The following is a 21,607-nucleotide window of genomic DNA, read 5'->3' as shown; positions in this document are numbered from 1 at the left end:
TAATACGTATATTATTGCTGTGACAAACACCATTAGGACAAAAAAGTCCGATATCAGAGGCAGATCGTACTTTTAGTACAGGTAACCTTTTTAGGTGGGGAAAGTTAGTGCAACGTAACTTAAAAAAACTGTAGGTACTGTAATGAGGGTTGGGTTAGGGTTAAGAGTTTTGGGTTGGTGTTAGGATTTATACCGTAACACTTATGCAGCAGTATTTGCGTGTTTTAACGTTACCTGCAGCATTACGATTTGTATAATGCTATAGCATTAAAACAGGACAGCTGCAGTTTCGAGTTATGTCGCACCCTTTATGAGTTTAATTGCACCAAAGAGAGTTACTTGAACTATTTTTATGTTGTATAAAAATGGTTTTAGTTGGTGATGGGACGATACCAGGTTTTGAAGCGAGTACCAATACCGAGTACGAGTACCACATGTATATACCTTCGATACCGAGTACCGAGTACTTAAGTACAGTGTTGTACTTAGTTCTATATCACTGGCTAATTTATCTGTCATGGCCGGGGTACAGGCGTGCACACACACATGCAGAAAAATGTAATCTCCATACGATAGTGAAAAAAATATACGTAACCTGGCGGAACTTTTTCCAATTTAATGCTGTCCGAAGCAAATATTGGCATAAAGTTGCCTGTATTCTTATGGTGTAAATGGACCTTCGGTACTCGCATGTTGGTATCGAAAACTGAGACAAAAAAAATTCGATACCGAGTACGAGTATTGATACCACTAAAATCGTTCGATACCGAGTACTGGGTACCCATCCCATCACTAGTTTTAGTTATAACTTTAGTTATATGTTTAATGAAAAAAGGTCACCAAGTGAGTTAACAAGCGCATCTGTAGTATTCCAAGGCACCCCCAATTTGCGAACATTGTAAACACCTGACCCAACCCATGCTCACACAACTACATTGGTATTGTTCATAGTAAAATTGGTATTTGCTTCAAAGAGAGGCATTGGTTTAAAGCAGGGGTGTCCAACTCAAACACACTGCCTTGCCAAATTTAGTTTTAAAATATACTCGCGTGCCAACATTTGGTACTTTTTCCAAACCATTTCTTAAACGTAACGGTACAGGCTCAATTTATCATACTCCAAAAACCTTTTGTTATGTTTATGCACAAGATACAAATAGTTTGCAACGGGGCTTAAGGTTTGTCAAAAAACGAACAATTTAACTAGTGGGTTGTGTAACTTTACTGCTGATAGTCTTTACTGAAGTTAGAAAAAAGGCCAAGAAGAATCAATAGAGAAATCATGATGTTTAAAAGCTTGTGTGCCATTTTGAAATGCTCTGCGTGCCACTTTTGGCATGCGTGCCACAGGCTGGATACCCCTGGTTTAAAGTCATGACAATCTTTAAAGTGACGCCACCTTAATGTATATGTTACGAAGCTATAAAAATTTACGGTTAACAATACTATGACCTTATTTCCATTTGTTTTCTTCAAAGCTTTGGCCAGCAAAACAACTTTTCAACACAAATGTAAAGGAGATGATCCACAAATTTAAAAAAGTGATTGTTATGTATGTGTTACAATTCAATACAATTACTAGTTGTTATTTGTATTATATAGTGCCCAGTGGCAAATCTAAAACAAAATGTCTGCTGATAGTCCCCTGATACCATTTAAACGAATACAAAGTTCATTTGACCATCACTTGAAAAATATATGTTTTCTTTAGTGTAATGTATATCATCAATATGATATAAAAACAAGTAGGTTAGCCTCCAATCAAGTGGAGTAAAAATGTTGCATGTATTTTCGGTGACGGGAGGTCACATGATGACCTTTGATGTGGCTTTAGCTATGGAAAGGTAAATGAGTTTGTTTGCTCTTTTAAGCTTTTGCATTTAAAAATCTGGCCATTTTTAAGTTGTTGTAACAAGTGAGTTTACTGATACAGTATTGGCAATACATTGTTTTTTAAAGTAGAAACTATAAAACCATGTGAAATCCAGTCTGCAGAGTGTGGCAGCTGCATGCGCGATTTAAAAAAAAACAAAAAACTTTGCACGCCAATTTTGGTGGTTTGCACACGGAAATTTCGCACGAAAGGCATTTAATTGTACTGCCTTGATCTCTTTTAATTGCTTTGCGCCTCCTGAAATTGGCCTTGCACACGAACTTACGGGTTGTGCACGCGCGCACGCGGGACATGTAGGTCCTGCACGCGCGAGATCTTGTCGGGAACTGTCATGTTCTGCAGACTGGTTTGAAACTTTGGATGTAAAGTTGCTTTTGGTTTATTCAGCAAATGCAGACAAATTAATGTCCAATTGGTAATGATTTTCAGGGTGGCAGACCTTAAATTGGCTGTTGCTTCATCAAGCTCATCTAGTGCAGATAAACAGGTATTTTTGCATTTTATAAATTACAATTCCTCTTCCTTTTGCATCTTTTATCATTAAGCAGCTAGCAGTGGAGCTATTTAACAATGATTTGGATTAAATTTTATGCTGGGTTAAGTTTTATTATATTGGATGTATACGAAAGTGTGAACTATTGAGATAAATTTGCAATGCTGGTACTTCACATGTGTTGTAAGTGTGACAAATGGTGTAAGCTTACAACTATGAAATAGAATAGGCATTTCGAACATATAGGAAATCCACCTTGGTAGTTGTAGGTCAAATTTATGTTATTCCAAGAGTGTAATTTGCAGGTGATGTTGATTAATGGTGGTCAGGCTTTAGAGGATGATGCAAAAGTATGCACATATGCAGCTGGAACAGAGACTAATCCCATATATGTTTTTGACAAATCATCAATTGAACGACCTGTCATAAGTTCAAGATCACAAGCTTTGTTTGCATGTGGTAAGTGTTTCAGGCCAACATGAGCCAATATATAGCTTTAATCATCATGAATATTTGTGTTTTCTGCCTCAAATCAAAGTCTTTAATTCTGACAACCAGTGGAAGCCAGAAAAAAATATGTTTTGTGAGACTTCTCAATAGAGCCTATATTATGGGGAAAATAGAAGTTGTCTTGTTGTGGCTTGTAAAAAAGTATAAATTAAAAAAAAATATTATTTACAATGTACAAACTTTTTGTTTATCAGCATTTAACACATGTGCTATATAATTTTGAATATTAACAGCGTTGAGACTTGCATTTAGATTTTGGAGGTGAAATTCAGTCAGCATTGCATCTCCCACCGTCATATGCAACCATAATCACAAGGACCCAATTAGCCATTAGAATACATGAAGCAACAGCACAACAAGTAACGAAAATGAAGCTACTGGTTCAGGATGAGCACCTCATGTTTCAGGTCAAATCTTCTTTGTTTTACTTTTTCATGTGTAGCTGTATGTTTGTACACATTTGCTGGGCATTTATGGCAATTATTTAACTTTTGTTATTTTTTCAGGGATGGCAAGCAGCCATTGCTAACCTCAGTGATACAGTGGATGGATTTGAACTTCGAATCAATACCATGAGAGAGCAGTGTTTGACTTTGTTGGAAGATGCACAAAAATACCCAAGAATACTGGAGGGGTAAGAAAATGTTATTTGCCAAAGCTTGGTTAATGCAGATAATCATTGCTAATTGCAACATTTTTAGATATGTGTAAAGCATAATATAGGAAAAGTTTTAAAACATGCTCATGGCTTTATGTTAAATGTCCAATTGTTATAGCAAGATTTATGACCACCTTTCTCGGTTTCAGTGGTTTGATAGGGTCATGCTTTTACTAAGCTGGTATGATGTTCAAATGCTGGTCGATGTGTTGGCATACATGACAACTAACAACCTTATGCATTTACAATGATAGATTAGAGGATGTTGTGCAAAGCCTTCGTAACATACCAATGCTACCCGCTTTGAAAGATGGTTCCACCAAGGGCACAAGTCTGCTTGACTGGATTGAACTGAAATGTCGCAAAGTAAAGCTTGGTGCAATGCTCAATGAGTGTCGACAGCGCTGCCAACTTCTTACAAAAGGTGAAATCAGAAGTTGTTGTTATTATGGGTCCCCTTCCCTGAAGGGGACGCATCTTGATTTCACTCAGTTTTTTTTTTTTTCTTTTTTTTTTCTTTCTTTTTTTCTTTCTTTTTTTCTTTTTTCTCCGGTGAAGTTTGTCCATGCACTTTTGGCATGAAATCTTTGATGAATTTGGATGAAACTTTCACAGATGGTAGATATATTTATGCAGATGTGCCATTTGCTTTGTTTGACTTGATAACCCCAGTATTTACCCCGCTAGACCCCAAAGTGTAAAACGTTTTTGTATGTTGGTGCGCACCACAAACGAAAAATTTCTGTAGTGTAATAGTATAATAGAGGCACCAGTACATATGGTACATGTGTTTGTGCATTATTTGGTGGACGTTTTTGCACATACCAGTCAGAGGGGTATTAACAGCCTTATGACGTCAGAAGCGTTGACGAATGTTGTCAATAACACCTCTAGTGGTTAGAATCTTAAACATTGTTCGATTTGGATAAAATTTTACATGACTGTTAATTGGGTCATCGTGGTTTCATATTTTACACTTTTGGGTGTTAAACCCCATCAGTTACCCCACTGACCCCCTAAAATGGGTGAGTTTTTTAAACGGTGTCAGAATTTAGTGAAATTTGAAATACTTGCAGAATTTGTCATTTATAGGTGTCAATTGTTTTATTTAACCCTGTAACCCCAATATTTACCCCTCTAGCCCCCTAAAAAGGGTAAATTTTTTAAACATTGTCAGAATTTGATGAAATTTACATGACTTGTAGAGTGTGCTATTTATAGGTGTAGAATGTTGTGTTCAACCCTGTTGCCCCAATATTTACCCCACTAGCCCCCCAAAATGGTTCAATTTTTTAAACAATGTCAGAATTGAATGAAATTTACATAGCTTGTAGAGTGTGCCATTTATAGGTGTAGAATGTTGTGTTCAACCCTGTTGCCCCAATATTTACCCCACTAGCCCCCCAAAATGGTTCAATTTTTTAAACAATGTCTGAATTGAATGAAATTTGGACAGTTTGTAGAGTGTACCATTTGTAGGTGTTGGTGTTCTGTTAAACTCTGTAGTACCTATCATTTACTCCACTAGACTCCTAGAGTCATGTACAATTCACCATTAATAGGAGCTGATTGTTGTGTTTTAGCCTATTTTCTCACTATTTAACACTTTTTTCTCAGATAGTCATAAAATAGAAAAACCTTCAAAAAGGTATGAATGGAATGAATTTAAATAGTCTTTACTTCATAAATCATATTTATTTAGGCACAGTACTGATCACTGTGTCTGATGATACAATGCCAAACTTTCTCATTGTAATCTCTTGAAATGCATTATTTACAACTTTGCATGTGAGGGGACCCATGAGTTTCTGCTTGCGGAAACAACTAAGTTATAAAAGACAGTGGATGATATGGGACCCAATATAAAATAAGTGTCGGATGTAAATATATGTTAAGAAATAGGTCACAGTGTCTGTGCAATGGCAATATGTGCTAAGCCACCCTTCTAGTTCTGTACAAATTAAATGCAGTTTAACACATTTGTTGGCTGATTAAAATGCAAATGCAATTTGTTGATTTTAAATGGTGCTGAAATGGAATTTTGGACATAAACCTTTAATGAAGCAAAACTTGAATAAATATACCCATTGACAACTAAGAAGTATGAACATATTCACTATTGTACAATTTTTGCTGTGGTTTTGACAAAACAGCACAGGATGTAGTGTGCGCTTCAAGTTGAGTCACAGTGACATACACAAACAAGCTGTGTACTGTCACACTATGGCTGTTGTTTATATTACAGTATGTCACTTTATGCTCATCACTGTGCATTAGCTCAAATTTTATCCTTGAAACATATATTTTGAGAAATTTAGTATTGAGTCATACTGTTTAACCTAGCAATTATGGTTATAGAAATGAAGCCTTTGTAGCCCCTTGCATTATAATGAGTATGCAGTAGTTTTGTATTATTAGGCAATTTGTGCAACAAAGCACTATGGTAAAAAATTGTTACAAAGTATCTTAAATACACATAGCTCAGTTGTACAAGCTTTTCACTAAAAATACTAAATATATCTGTAAACTTACTGATATAGGGTAATCAATTTCATTTAAACCACCATAATTTCTTGCAAGCTTATGTTAACTGACATTGTTTACATAATATTGAAATAAAGGTTTTTCATCTGGCCATAACAAACATGTTTTTATTTGGTTGAAAATCAGATAAAAAGTTGTATCAGTAACCATGTTGTTATTTTCCCTCGCCAGACAAGTTTGAACAAATGTGTCGGGACTGTCACAAAGTTTCCGAACAAGCTCGCAACAACAGAATGAAGGATATATCGGGGATTGGTGAGCGATTGGTTGCTCTTGATCAGGTGATCATTGCTGCTAAGCAACAAGTGAAGGAACAACGTGGAATTGCTCAGGTATATGTTAGCCACTTTTCTGTCAAAAATAACTTCAGTTTTGTGTAGGTAGTGTTTTATATACTGGGTTTTGAATTCAATTTGATATAAACTAACATACACATGAGAGCAAGCTGACAATGTAGCTATTCATTGGGTTATGTCAATGTATACAACAAAATGTGTCATTATGTATGGCAGGATAACGGATTTATCTTGCAATGGGTATTCTACCAACAATAATTACAAGTTTTCTTATTGTGGAGGAATAATTGAGTGCTGATAATTCAAGTTGTTTGGAAATTCTGCTTTTTTGTAATTACTTGATACTCTGTTTTTCAGGGCTTTATGAAAAATCAGGAAAGGGCTCGTGAACTGCAGGAGAGTGCAATGAACCGTGACACTTTGCTTACTTTCTGTGAGAGTCATTTTACTCAGCTGCAAATCATGCGTGACAATGAGTTAGCAACTCGAGAAGCAATGACGAAATGTGACTCAGCAAAACTGGAACTAGCTCAAAACCTTCATACCAGATTAAGGTATTCCCAATTTTTTATTAGTGAAAGGGTTAAAGTTGTATACTAGAGATTGATTAATTCGATGTGGTATCTTTGTGGGTAGCATAATTGCTTTACAGTATGTTTTTTTGCTTGTCAGGTGGTTGTATTTTGTGCAAAGAAGCATACTAAATGCGGATGTGAAGATATCCATGTTTCGGGAACAGTTATCTCAACTGCACCACCAAGTGGAGTTCTTAACACAAGTCAAGCAAGCACCCACAGTCTATTTCCACTACCTCATTGAATGTGTGAGAAGAAAAACATTTTCTCACACCTTTCACCAGGTAAATCAGATGGTTTATACATTTGTTTATCCCAACACTTTTTTTAAGAAGCTAAACATGATGGAACTATAAATGACAGCTTTCTGTTCATTACCCTTATTAGCAAAGCAGAGGCGTCTATACTTAAGCCTGTTGTGTTACCAACTTTGTTCAGCATTGGTTCTTTTTGTCTGATGGAGAAAATGTTTTTATCCATTGCTCATCCACCAAGTCTTTAAGAATGTAACTCATTTTAGGAATATAAATTCAGCCACCATACAATTATAACAATGTATAGATTTGGTGACATGACAGAAACAGTCAACATTATAACATTTTTTGCAGTGGACCAACAAAGTTCTAACATCATCAAAAGTCAATCGTGACAAAGAAATTGTTCGAAGAAAGCAGTTTAAGTCTCAAGTCGGGAACCACTTTGTTCAGGTATTTTTTGTTTGATACCTAACTCTACATAAACATGTTAAATGGGTATGCTAAGCATTTTGGTTCTGTACACCAACTTTCCCTACTCTGTTTTGCAGCAACTGTTTCCTGGTTTCTCTGATCGTCCTCCATTAATGGCCAAACGACCTCTGCGTGAGTTTGACCTTGAAATTCCAAATGTCTCAAGTGAGGAACTCTCGTTTCTCCAGGATTTTCCAGAGTTCAACTTAGACAAATCTGTGAGTTTTCCTGAAAGATTTACCTTAGTGAATGGTTGGCACACTTTAAGAAACATAGTAGATTGAAATGTTTGAACCACCACTTACATGTGTAGATCTGAAATGTTTTGTTTGGATACTTCACTGATATATTTAAACCTGCCAAATTTTGTTCTAGGATGGAATGACTTCTCTTGACCTTCTTCCTGACCCCACACAGTTGTCATGGCAACTAGTCTGCTCTACCTCAGTGAAAACGACTTTGTCAATGCAGTCAAGTTTGCAGACAACTGCTCAAAGTACCTCTGTCATGTCACAAGATTCATCTGTCGTTTCACAATCAACATCTTTCATTAAACCTCCAGCAGAAAGCCCCAGCATCTTTGAAAGTTTAAAAACAGAAAGAAAATTCCAACCAGGCGGTTTTGTTGTTTCTTCAATGCAAGAGATGGTTTCTGGTGATCGGGATGGATTGAAAAACTTTTCACCACCACATTTAAGTCCACCAAGCCCTGGAGAACTAATTGAGATTGGTAGTCCTGATTCTGGGGAGTTTTACAGCCTAAAGCCATTTTCTTTATCACCTCCTGATGCTACTAACTTTACCAGCAACATGCTTTCTATCCCGGAAGAGATGTCTGAAAGTTCACGAAGCAAAGAGCAATCAACAAGTAAGGGGATTGTGATTTATTTGACTTGAAATCCATTTAATACTGTTGTTTTCTTAGTGGCCAGTAGTGATGATGAAATGTTTCACTCCTTCACTAATGAAACCGAAAGAGAAAAGGTGGTATATTTGTACAATTACCTAATCTTTGAAAGCTTGTTTAAGCTGAGTAGATTAATTAACATTTATGTATTTGCTTTACTAGCTATATGTTTTAACCAATTGATTTAAATATTAAAAATTTAAATAATGACTGGTATTCTGCAAAGTTTGTAGTATCATAGAGTCCACTAGACTTTATAGACTTTTTGTTGGATATTATTCTTTTCAAATGGAATTAATGTCTTCTTTTAAAATTAGGAAATTAAGGTTCATAAATAATAGAGCACACAAAAATAGTTCATTGAACCAACACCATATTGTTATCAAAAATTATTGTGCATTGTACATTCATTTTTGTAGATGATGCAAAAACTACAAGCTTTGGAAGACGAAAAAATGTGTCAAGCAACCGAATTTCAGACTGTAATCAGGTAAATTTCTTCATTCATACTCTATGTATCAACAAAAACCACAAAACAGCTCAAACATTTTGTGGAACTAATAACCATTATAATGGGTATTTAAAGTTTATCTAAAACATTGTGTTTAAATGCTACTTTTAAGTATTGTCCTTTTGGCAGAAAACTCCAAGAAAGCATTACAAGTTTGGAACAGAGCCGTGAAAAGGTTGTGTCTGAGTTTGATCGCAGATGGGCAGAGTCAAGGGCCGAACTTGAGAATGTATTTGGTCAGTTGGAAAGTGAAAGACAGGAACGAAAACAAGCATGGGAAAAGGGAAACCAACTCACAAAAGAAGTTGAGGTATTAAGATGAATCTGATCTCATGTTTTTTTTGACTATTTTTTGCAAGTAAACAAAAAAATAGAAAAAAATCATAAAGATTACCGAATACTGTTTATTTTACACATAAATGTTTCTTTTTTACACCATTTTACATTGGATAAACAGCATGCAAAAATGAACAACTGTAAATAATGCTAGCTTGAATAATTGTGTGCAGTACAAGAAAATATTTTAAAATAGATATTTGCATTTGTGTTCTAATTGCACAATTGTTGCATATTCTACAAATTAAATGATTGAAACAAGCCAAGTGATAAAGTTTGCAATAGCAATATGAACCTTTCTAATATTTCCGATTTGTAAAGTTGATGTGAAAATACATGAATATGTTTGTTACTTGGTACCATAGGCGTCGATTTAGGGGTGACCGGGGTGACATGTCTCCCCTCCTGAAAAAACAGGGGTGACAACATATGTATTGTCTCCCCCGTTTTTTGTTTGAAATAAAGTATTGCCAGAAAAACCACATACACGCCTATGCCGTAAACCGGCTGTTTGTACGATTGAAGGTCACAATCAATGACAAACGCAAGTGTCTCGTGGTTTGTTATGCAACGTAACAATGGTTGCAGTAACAATCGGCATTGTTATGTGATAGTTAATTGTTTTATTCTCAGCACAGGCTGGCCGGCCAATTGGCTGCTTGCTTGTGTTTGAAAATTACTGATGTAAAGAAATATTATATATTATATGTCAACCATCTAATGGCGCCTCAAATGCCTAGATTAATTTCTAACTTGAAGCGCAGATTGAGCTGAACAGTCTGACGATCAGTCTTAGCTGTTTATAACGTCATTATCTATATTGTGACGCTTAGGGTATCTGGTTTTTCGCATTGTTTGCACACAATAGGCATAAAAACGTCTGGCGCATATGGCCCTTAGGCTGGTAATACTTTTTCAGTTACATAAAATGTGTTTAGAGCAGCTTGAAAATTGTAATATTTCACGAAAGAGTTTTTATTTAGGCCACGGCCGCCAGTACATATATTTTAATAAACATGTTCATGTCCGCAGGTTGTGCACCGCTGGACTAGTCAAACTAATGTATAGGCATTTTTGCAGCCAAAACGCAAGCAACCCTCGAAAAATACGTTTTCTGTTTAATGTTGAGTCATTTAAAAATGGTCACACGCAATGTAAATGAACATCTTGAACAACGTATACTTGAATCCTGTCGCAACTTTATTATCTGACTGCGTGGAAGTTATATCTGCAAACTTTATTTCGTTACGTGCAACCGAATATGGGTCATAACTTCGTGCGGTCGCCAGGACAACGGAGCAGTTAACGCAACTGCTTTGTGTTCCTACGATTGTGGGTTTTAACCGCTGATGTATGTTTTTAAAACATGGAAAGGTCTCCCCTAAAATTTTGCAAATAATTAAAAAATCGACGCCTATGCTTGGTACTGTTTATTTTTTTTCTTTTGTGTAGCTTGAACCTTTATTTTATTTGTTTATTTGGGTTTAGGAACTGAAATCCAAATGCACTGCACTATCAGAGGAAAATAATAGTCTCAAAACAGACTTAACATCAAAAGTTCAACTTGTATCAGAAATCGATACCGAATCCAAAAAGCGACACAACTCCATCCAAATAGAGTTGGCTCACATACAAGAAAACGCTGAACGTGAGGTGTGGGAGGTGAAACAAACATCAGAAGTTGAACGGCTCAACCTTGAAAAGCGTGTTGAGGCACTGGAACGTGACATTGAACTAAAAAACATCCAATTAAGTGATGCTGATGACCGTGTACAGGATTTGGAGTCTGAAATTTTTAACACTGAATCGAAAATATCTGAAATTACGACTGCTTCATCTGCCAAAGATGAGAAAATCAAAAACCTAAATGAAATGCTGCTAAAAAGCAAGGAATCTCAAACAGCTGCAGAAAATGAATATGTTACCCTCCAGAGCCAGGTGGTGGAACTAGAGAGCAAAATGCAGAAAAATAATGAAAAGGCAGAAAGCCTGAAGCAAATGATGGCTGCTTATGAGGTGGAACTAAATGACAAACATGAAAATGAGAAGCTGTTAAAACGAACACAAAACTTGTTAAATGAGGAGCAATTTAAAAATGAACAATATCAGATGGAACTGGAATCAGCACAGAAAAGGGTTCAAGATCTGGAATTGGCTGTGGAAATCTTAAGCAATGATTTATCATCAGAAAGGACTAACTTAAAACAATGCAATGAAAATCACGGAACCCGTATTCAAGAAATTCAGGATGAGTATGACGTCAAAATTAAGGCAATTGAAACTTCCCATGCGGAAGCCATAGAAAAGGTTGGAAATGAAAACAACAGTTTCATTGAGAAATTGGAACAAGATCATAAAAAAGAAGTGCAAGACATCACAGAAAAGTTTAACTCTGATTTGGAGGAACTTAAACTTATCAACAGGTTTGTTTTCTTAACTTTGTGCCCCTTGTCCAACAATTCATATCACTTAAAACAACCCACATTTCTATGTGTTGTATTTTAGTGTTTTAGAATTATATATCACATAAGTGATAAAAGTAAAAATTGAACATTCTGTGAGGATTAAAGATAGAAAAATGTTTCAAATCCCTTTTGTCTGGGTATTAGCACAAAACAGTTTTTATGAAAGTATTTGGCATTTTGTAATTTGCCATGATATTTTTACCTTCAGGCGAGAGCTTGATGAAATGGAGGCAGATAGACTTGATGCTGTTGTGTCGGTGCAACGGAAGCTTGATGAATTACAAGAAGATTACAATCAACAAACTGGTTTGTGTTACTCTATGTCAGACTTGTGCAACAACTGCAAGCCAACTTTCATTTTGCTTATTTCAGAATTCCATCAAAATCGTGTTGAACAACTAAAGACTGCACATGATGAAGAAATTCACCGGTTTGTTTAAAAACTTATTTGTGTTTTAATATTGATAATAATAGAACGCCTATATGTATGTGCCCAACTTGACGTCAGCTACATTTATTCAGCATACTTCTGTATCATGCTGATACAACATATCAAGGTGTACATTTCAAATTTGCTTTAATACCTGTAAATGTAATGTAAATGCTCCTACTTAAAATTCTTAAATGAGTCATCATGAATGTTTCCTAGGATAACCCCAAACATTTGCATATCTTTTGTACAACCATTGACAAATTGATAGTGTAAACAATGTTGATTTGATGTAGATATCAACAAGACTTGGACAATCTTGCCAATGAATGCCACCAACTGAGACAGGACCTAAATGAAGTGACTTCACAGCAAAGCAAAATGATGACGTCATCACTGGTGTCTTCAAGTGGGGAAAAGGAGTCGAAACGAACAAGTTTGTGATGTTATCTATATCTAAGTTACAAAACTGTTTTAATGTGACATGACTGTTTTTAGGTTGGAACTAAAACATACAATATGATGTTGTGATTTATATTTTTTATTTTTTATAAGAGAGTGGTGATACTGAACAATATCAGACCCTGATGTTCTAAAGCATTGCATGTGTGTTTATTGAACTTTTATGTTAAAAATTGTTACAGAAATGGACGACAGCGCGATGCAAACTGGACCCGAGTCAAGCATGTTAATATCTATGATTGACCACAAAATGTCACTAGAGCAGGCTCAAAAGGAGTTTGAATTGCAAAAATCTGTACTACAAACCTCATTTAAGAAGAAAGAGGAGGATTCAGCTAGAAGACGACAGGTTGTTTTCCTTTTTCATTGCAAAATTTTTCTATTATTGTCGAATTTCAAACATTGGTTTAGGTATACTTGTACATGGTCAAGGGTATGTGACTTTTCTAGCCAAGTTCCCCTCTGAATTGTCCGAGTTGCTGCAATATTACAAATATATGTGATGTTAGGTAACAGTAGTTTAGACGACGTTATTTTTATGCTTATGTTGGCATGGCAAACACTGCTAGTTATAAGAAGAAAACGTTTGACGATTATTACATTGTATATTTTATGCGACGTTTTTTCACAATAGTATGTTTCAGATTGTGGTCGATCATTTAGCACTAGCATTAAAACTCGGATGATAAGTACTAAGTAGTATCATGTACTGTGGTACTGAGTACTGACTTGACCATTTTGTAACTTACATGTACACGTATAATTGATTGCAGTGATTTGTATCCTCAACTAACAATACACCATGTTTTGAGTTCTAGTTTTTATTGTTGCCCTTGCGAATTCGGTGTAGGTTTGCTGTTCAGCAGTTGTTAATAATATGTTTTAACAGATGGTTTTTAATTCCGCCATCCAACGGGTGACGGCCGCAAAAGATGCAGAGATTGATCGTCTAAAAGAAAAACTGACGATTGTCGACCAATCTGATGTGTCATCTTCTACGATCGTGACGCAGACTGAGTCAGCAGAAAGTATAGGCCCACATCGCAGTAGAGAAAACAACAAAATAACGGTGTCAAAGTAAGTACATTCCTTTTGACCAAGCTCAAATAGACTTGGTAACTAAGTCGGAATGGGATTTCAAAAAAATGTGGTAATTTTACACTTCTTACACAATTGTGCAAACCCAACCACTAAAGAATTTGCATTGTAGGAATCGGTTCGTTCAGTAATCTTGATAAATTTAAAATCGACCAACGCCTAGTGGAACATAACATTAGCAAAGAAAAAATGAAAATGTTGCAATTTTAAATTGTGTTTTATCGATTTTAAGGAAATATCTCAATTTTGCATTGTTACGTTTTTTTTCGTGTATCAGAAAAAAAATATGATTTAAAATTCTGATATTTTTACAGTTTCCAACCTGGCGATTTGGTTTTTGTTTTGTACGATGCTCAGTACTGCCACCATGTGGTGTACACAACCGGACACACCCTGCATTTCGTGCACAGTGATTCGATGACTGAACTTAGCCTCAACCAACAAGGTTTGTAATTCTTAATTTTGAAATTTACGTTTGTGTGTTGATCGCATAATGGAGATAAAGAATATCATGACAAACCAAATAACATTACAAAATTAAAAGTCTGATCTATTGCAACAAAAACATCATGTGCGCAGGCAAACTTGTTATGACTTTTGCAGCTTGAATTGCTGAGTTTGTAAATCGTAATCTAGTTCCATTGTTATTGGCTTGTCTGTTGTAAATGTATGTATTACACAAGTTGTTTCCAACCTGTGTTGTTCAAAGGCCCAAACATTCACTAAAATTCGTTATTTATAGTTTAGCACATGCTTTCTAGTTGTGAAAATCTTTCCATTTGTACTATCACGATCACGAAGGAATATAGAAGCTTATATTGTCATATACTACTACACAAGTTAAAAATTTGTGACCCACTGAAAATGTTTTTATGACCAAATGCTGGGTCAAATTCCCCAGTTGTGTTAGACTGTCTAAAGCTGTAACCCAGGACTACTGTGTATCTAATAAAAAAACACATCAATTTTTGGGTTTTTTTAGACGACCAGCCACGATCATGCGTCCTCGCCAAGTTCATCGAGAAAGAATATTGTCAAGCGAAGAAACCCACTAACCGATTTAAGGTGCCTGTCGGAACTAAGTTCTATCGCGTCAAGCTGAAAACCCATAAAAAGTAGTTGAAAAAACGAAGGTTTTGTTGTTTTGTTGACACCTTATTGTACACAGATAGCATTTTCAGGCAAACAAAGTTGTAATCTTAAGTATCGAAGTTACTATACTATAATTATGACAAAATAAAAATAGAAAAATTTGAAAAATTGTTCTGTGTTTTAGCTCAAACGAAATCATAGTATTTCTTTTCCAAACACAAGGAAATAGCATATTAGCTCAAAACCTTTTTTGTTTGTTTTCTTTTACGTTGATGTTTCCTGTCATAAATGTCAATTCGAAAGCAACAATTGGTCTGCCAACCTACTATGATAAACAAAATAAAATGTCATTAATTTGATTTCTTTACGCGAATCCCGCAATTGGTTGTCACTCTGTAGTACAGTCATCCTGTCTGTTAAACGTTGCTTCCATGTCAAGTACTCAATTGTGAATGGTTTTCAAAATACTCCAATTCTGTTTTTCGTTTAAATTTCTTTGCAATATTCGTTTAATGGCATTTATTCTAGTCACCACAAAAAGTACGTGCCTTTGGATTGAGTGTGGTTGTATAAACATAAGGTTGGTATATAACTGACAGTGTTTTACAAATGTATTACTTTAAACGTTTTATTAAAACAAAATATTTTTCTTGAATGATCTTGTGGTTGACTGAATTGGATATTTTTCTTTAAAATCCTCTTAACATATAGACTTGCTTGTTTGCTAAATTATTTTTATTCTTTTGTCACCATTTTTAAAAGGCTTTCAGCAAGTTTGCTAATTGTGGTTGAACGACTTGATGCATTTTTTGTTTTTCAATGGCATGTCCTTGCTTTTATTTTTACGTATGTGTGTTTCTAATTGGAAATCGCGAACCAATTTAAACATTTTTTTTGTTCATATCTGTTGTTCTTAAAGCTAAAACCAGACCATTTGTGGCGTTTTCGTTTAACAGTTAAAGAAAACAAATAACTTAACAGTACTCAGAAAAACATCCCCTATTTATCTGAAAAAAATAACAGTTTCTCATCCATTTACGATATTAATCGTATTTGTATTGTACTGGCCGTTGGGTGGCGCCCTCGTGTCATTTGAGTGTCGGGCGTGGTGTTTTACTCGTTGTCTTTTGATGTGTGTTAAGTGACCGTCTATAAACTGTGATAAGTAGGAGACTGCCATTTCTCGAGCTGATTTAGTGCAGTGTTGCTAATCTTTTTCTTCGTTGCGGAACCCGCCGTCTCTACAGCTTTCGTTTTGTGTGATTTTATTATTTGCAATGAAATTTTGACGCTTTTTGCACGTTGCTGTCAAGTTCCGGCACCCCACTCTTCTTTCGAGTAACTATCTGTCATGTCACCGTGTAATGTTTGTGAATTAATAAAATGTTAAGAAAATATGCAAGCACTATTTGTCATTAAGTTTTATGTAAGACACAAAGTGAGCGCAGGTGGATTACGCCGCATGAGGCAAATTACTCAGCATTTTTGTTATTTTTCTTATTTTATGCCTAAACTGATTTACAAAGCTACAATAAGATAGTAAAGTATATCTTCTTGATAACCTTTGCTCATTGCAAAAGTTGTCCAGTGGTGGTGTTTCTCTTAGTTCTAAGGTGATTGTATGAAGTGGGCTTCCTAAAGGCTTTTTACAATTTATAAGTAATGTTTATTTTAGTATTAACCTAGCTGTGGCAGGCTATTTGGTATTTATGCGTTCCTACATGCTCTTTAGCATTTTGTTCTGATCGTGGCCAGTGTTCAAAATATCGCGACTGTACAAGTCGAAATTATTAAAAGTGAATGAGTATTTTGTGGCAAACAGCAAACCTTCACTTTATTGTCACAAACAGGCGATTGTTCGCGCATTTTTTTATTTAGTCTTGTTTGTGACGTCATAGATGGCGCTTGCATCTGGAACGTTGTTATGGAAATATTTTAGGAAATAAATCAACTTTGAGTTTTTAACTTCACAGTTTTATTTCGCTGACGTATTTCCAAATTCATGAATACAAATAGCTTAAACCGGGAGTGTTCGAGAAAATAGCAAAGGTGCCGTTATGAAAAGAAAATTAACAAGTTTGAGAACCACTGCTATATAAATCCTTAAATTTAGATCATTGAAATTTATTTCTACTAAAAATAGCAACGCTGTTCATGCTATAGTCAGCTATATGCCAAACTCTGACCCTTTTGAACAATTGTTGACTTTAAAGTAGAGAGTCGAACCTGAACTGAACCCGCGAACCGGTTTGAGCGGTTTATTTCATTAAATCAATACATGCTCTTTGTAATTACGATTTCCTAAAAACCCGAACCGGAGTCAAACCCTAAATTTTGTTTGGCGTAGAATCCGAATCGGAACCGAACCAGTAAAAATGCAATCTGTTTTTATATTTTGTGATTTTTTTATGAAAACAGCGCTCCGAAGAATACCAAAAAAACATAACAAAGAAATAAAAATAAAAAGTGCACGGTCAAAATTCCTTTGGACTTTGATAATGCCACATAGATGATGGGTAGAATGAAATTAAACGAAAGGGGATTTGAACTGGTTCAAAAACCGCAAACCGGAACCGGAACAAAACCCAAAAACGAAAGTAAACATTTTTTAAAACCTGAACCCCTAAAAACAAAACACAGTGAACCTGAACCCATATGACAAGCGGTTCGACTCCCTGCTTTAAGACTTCGTGCATGTCGCAAGTGTTTTGCTCAAGTTCTGGGGATTTTTTAGTGGAAAATGTAGTACCTTGCCACCAACTATTTTTTTCGCTTAATCAAAAACGCGATATTTGTTTGTAATTTTAATAGTAAATTTTTTTGACAACAACAATAACACAAGTGAAAGCATTTGTCGCAAGGATTAAGATTTTGGCTTTCTACAGGAAAACTGCGCATCGTATACATAAACACAACAATTAGCTACGCAAGCGAATAGACACTTCATGCCATCACCCCAACGACCAAAACATTCAAAACAAAGGCAAAAAATATTGTCCTTAATTAAAAAGTATTGTATAACGCAGTGGTTCCCAAACTTTTTCATATTTTTTTCAAAACGGTCCCTTTGCCATTATTTCGAGGGCTCGCGGTCCTGTATTTCATAAAAACGAAAGTTGATTGCAGGATTTTAACCAGTTATGCAAAATTGCGCATAACAATCATTCAAAGACAGCATGTGACATCACAAACAGGACAAAAAACATTACAATTGTGCGCGAACAATTGCATTTGTGATAGTTGTCCTTCAATAAAGGCCATCGTTTAGCAATGGAGACAGTCGATTCTTAATTCTACTTTGATTTTAAACTTTAGTGGCACAAACTGACGCCAAATAAGATTATAGAATTACTTCAACCGCTTCGCGGTCCCCCCAAAATTGCCTTACGGACCCCTAAGGGACCGCGGACCCCAGTTTGGGAACCGCTGGTATAACGTAATAAATGATGACGTCAGTGTCGTTATGAATTTGAAGCGTTGATTTGGGTATTGCTTTAGTTAAGCCGAGGGAACAGTGCAGTTGAGAAACTCCATGAGCGATTTGTTGCCTTTGACTCCTTTCCGAAACTCGGCCCAAGATACTTGACCTGTTGGCAGCATTAGTGTCGCAAATTGTTATAGATTTGGAAAACAATTAATTAAATTGGTAAACAGGGAACAAATTGTACTAAAACCCAATTTTATCCTTAACTGAGAGTGTTTGAACTGAAGTGTATCAGTCCCTTCAACAGGCAGCATGGTCATAGACGATCACCGTTTATGCGATTAAATAACTGAGAAAAGAAGATACTTGCCCAGTAACGAAATCAGTCGATAAATATCTTAAAATATTCATATTTTGCCTAAATGGCATTTTCAGTTACTTATTCAAATAGAATCTATTGATCGACCGATTTCGTTACTAGGAAAATATTTCCAATCTTAGTAATTTTATCCTTCAATGCATTTACGACACGATTTGGATGCTTGCGCATGACAATGGCAGAACGTCATTTTACTTTATTTGTTACCAAAAGCAGTAATGTGAACAAAAAGGATTTGGGAAACACTGGTAAAGAATGTTAAAATAACAAAGCGTTAAAAATACCGTCTTTGTTTGCATCCATATCTCGGAAAGCTTTCTGTGTTTCCTCGGCTGTTCCCCGTTCCTTGCAAATTGCGTACATTGCCTACCAAAAATGCAAAAAAGGCAGACGCTGATAATAATGTTGAAACTTTTTTAAATATGCACTTCCTGCTTAGGTTAGCTATGGTTTAATGTAAACAAACACATAAATTTATATTTTAGCTTGATGTTGTAACAATTCAGCTATGTGGGTTATAGTTACCCCTAGAATGCCTTTCATCTCTTGTGACGTAATAAACCCATTTCCGTCGACGTCATAAAGGCGAAACGCCCAGTAGAGTTTCTCGTCGAAATCACCTTTCATGGACAACGACAGACCAATAACGAATTCACGGAAATTTAATCTGTCTATAACACAGTGTTGAAAAATGATATGTGTTTAAACATGCCGTGGGTCGCGACACCCGTGGAGGTCCTATGCCACTTTACAGGGGGTGGCCAAGGCCTTTGATAAACACTAAAAAAGAAAATGTTTATGAGCAATAACCAAATGAATGCAACTGAAAATAATTAAATAGTCAACCATTTAATTTAAACTTATTTTGAGTTCAATTACAAACATTACAATACAAAACAAATGCTTTATTATACGTCACTATACAGAAGATCATTCAATGTGCCAGGTCGCGATTGCTAAAATAAATCGAGGTATGAAAAAGGTTGAACACCAATTAATCTGTTTGACGCTCTTTTCGTATTAGGCATTATTATTATTATTGGCAGTTTTAGCTGAATAAGCAAATATTGTATAAAACAGTTTTTTAGGCAAAACTTTTGCGAACCGTAATGTTCGCATGCTCCACCAGCGCTATGTAAATAACCTGGCCATCTCTTAGAACTACAGATCTAAATTTCAAATAAAATATTACAACCATAGTCACTTCATGCGCCGCAATGTAGGAAAGTATAGACAGTAACATTTGACAAGTTCCATTTCCCATTCAACCGTTATCCGCTTAGTTCTTACAATCAACATCACACAGTCAGCAGTTTTATGCGGTTTTGTTTTCATGCTCACCATCTTTGTTGACGTCGAACGTTCGAAATACATGATCCGCAAACTTGTCGGGGTCACTATGAGGAAAATTCTTCTCGAATATTCGGATAAATTCGGCGCGTGTTAAATATCGGCTTGAAGTTTCCTGTAGGTTTTATAGGAAGAAGTTAGTAATAAAGTAATTTGTGGCTTCTCATTCGAAAACAAGGCGCAGTAAGGAAGTAAAGCATTTTTGAGAAAAAGTTCCTGGTTAAAGTAAATTAAAATGAAATCTGATCTTGGCAACAAAAACTGACCTGCTTAAATTCCTTATACCAATTGTTGAGCTCTCCGTCTGAAAAATTTGTCATTCGCGTCAAATCAGCCAGGTCTTTGGGATTAAGTGCGCTTTGATCAGCTCCCATTGTCAACAATTGCGATGCTGTCTAAATTTGTTTATATCAGACTGCGAGGTGCAGCAATGCAATCAATTATTCAATGCGCTTAAATTATAAATGATCGTTTGGTGCAAAACTATACGATTGACCCCGTAACAATGCCTTGCTGTAAAACATAAATGTCGTAAGCCTTAGTTATAGGATTGCGGCCCTATATCTTTTTGCTGATAACAAGATCTCTTCTCTGTAAAAATTGTTTCTACACTAAAGAAATTTGTTATATTTCAGCCTTTGCATTAATCAGTAAACTTAAAAAACAATGGCAGGTGGAATGTGACATGATACATTATGCGTCCACTGATTTTCTAAACTATGACTGCTTTATATGTATTGATCTCAATCTGCGTGTTGACTGCTTTCAGGGTACAGAAAACAAGCTTTAGAACCACGGGTTACAACTCTAGCTTAATCCTTAAGCTACACGAAAGCAAACCTGTCAAACTGCTGCTGACAGTTCAACGTACACAACAATAACATCCGCGTTCAAACTTTAATCTGTTGAAATGATTTCCTCTGCCACCGACATTGACGTTATTCACATTAGCGGCAAACTGTCGACTAAGGTATGTTATACGTACAGCAGCAGCACTAGTATTTTACGCTCCACAAAACACAACACGGTCTGGGGTTAACACCATTTTACATGGAGTGCTTTGTACTGTTTAATTCGACAACAATCGTCAGAATAGGTGCAGTCGTCTCGCTCCTGTATGCAGTGCATTGTGGTGTACATTTAGCTTCTCTTTACAGCAAACAAAAAGGGCGGCATGTTTTGTTTTTTTACGCATCGCAAGTCATCGGTTTCGTCTCAATGGTTATGGCGAAATTCAGACTCCTTGCCCTGTGAGCAGTGTTGCGCAGGCAGCGCAGCAAGAATCACAGAATGGATTCTCCCTATTACTAAATTTGTCATACAAACACACCTTTTTCAAGGTCAATAACAAAAACATTTCAAAACACTGAAGACTGTAACCTGATAATTGTATGACTAACAAGACTACGAGCATATTTCACCAAAAACTGAGACTTCAACGGCCAAACAACACAC

General features: G+C 35.8%; 2 protein-coding genes across 2 annotated transcripts; one reads left to right on the top strand and one right to left on the bottom strand.

The window, feature by feature from the left end:
• Positions 1-1,688: 1,688 nt before the first annotated feature.
• Positions 1,689-16,401, top strand: LOC145228570 (uncharacterized). Its single transcript, XM_080093658.1, has 23 exons — positions 1,689-1,844; positions 2,324-2,381; positions 2,693-2,846; positions 3,150-3,304; positions 3,404-3,531; positions 3,810-3,979; positions 6,271-6,431; positions 6,753-6,949; positions 7,068-7,254; positions 7,579-7,677; positions 7,776-7,916; positions 8,074-8,566; positions 8,624-8,682; positions 9,025-9,095; positions 9,246-9,426; positions 10,941-11,875; positions 12,126-12,223; positions 12,290-12,347; positions 12,644-12,783; positions 12,992-13,158; positions 13,699-13,886; positions 14,222-14,352; positions 14,890-16,401. The coding sequence occupies exons 1-23, from the start codon at positions 1,777-1,779 to the stop codon at positions 15,024-15,026; spliced, it is 4,176 nt and encodes a 1,391-aa protein (XP_079949784.1). The 5' UTR covers positions 1,689-1,776; the 3' UTR covers positions 15,027-16,401.
• Positions 16,402-17,790: 1,389 nt separating this feature from the next.
• LOC145229079 (hippocalcin-like protein 1) lies at positions 17,791-20,695 on the bottom strand. The gene is made up of 5 exons (XM_080094341.1): positions 20,419-20,695; positions 20,144-20,267; positions 19,328-19,473; positions 19,087-19,168; positions 17,791-18,586 (listed from the first exon to the last, which is right to left on the bottom strand). Exons 1-5 carry the CDS (start codon positions 20,524-20,526, stop codon positions 18,498-18,500), a joined length of 549 nt encoding a protein of 182 aa, XP_079950467.1. The 5' UTR covers positions 20,527-20,695; the 3' UTR covers positions 17,791-18,497.
• Between the last annotated feature and the right edge of the window lie 912 nt (positions 20,696-21,607).

This window comes from Phallusia mammillata, chromosome 5, assembly GCF_965637545.1.
Source record: "Phallusia mammillata chromosome 5, kaPhaMamm4.hap1.1, whole genome shotgun sequence".
In the NCBI taxonomy this organism is placed as follows: Eukaryota; Metazoa; Chordata; class Ascidiacea; order Phlebobranchia; family Ascidiidae; genus Phallusia; species Phallusia mammillata.
The sequence above is the reverse complement of the archived record's forward strand: the minus strand, read 5'-3'. Positions and strand labels throughout refer to the sequence as shown.

Excerpts from the sequence above, each read along its gene's own strand:
- LOC145228570 (XM_080093658.1), top strand. The coding sequence starts at position 1,777 with ATGTTGCATGTATTTTCGGTGACGGGAGGTCACATGATGACCTTTGAT. Across the intron at positions 1,845-2,323 it reads GTGGCTTTAGCTATGGAAAG|GGTGGCAGACCTTAAATTGG; the intron begins GTAAATGAGTTT and ends AATGATTTTCAG. Across the intron at positions 3,980-6,270 it reads CTGCCAACTTCTTACAAAAG|ACAAGTTTGAACAAATGTGT; the intron begins GTGAAATCAGAA and ends TTCCCTCGCCAG.
- LOC145229079 (XM_080094341.1), bottom strand. The coding sequence starts at position 20,526 with ATGGGAGCTGATCAAAGCGCACTTAATCCCAAAGACCTGGCTGATTTG. Across the intron at positions 20,268-20,418 it reads GGTATAAGGAATTTAAGCAG|GAAACTTCAAGCCGATATTT; the intron begins GTCAGTTTTTGT and ends TAAAACCTACAG. Across the intron at positions 19,474-20,143 it reads GTTCGACGTCAACAAAGATG|ACAGATTAAATTTCCGTGAA; the intron begins GTGAGCATGAAA and ends ACTGTGTTATAG.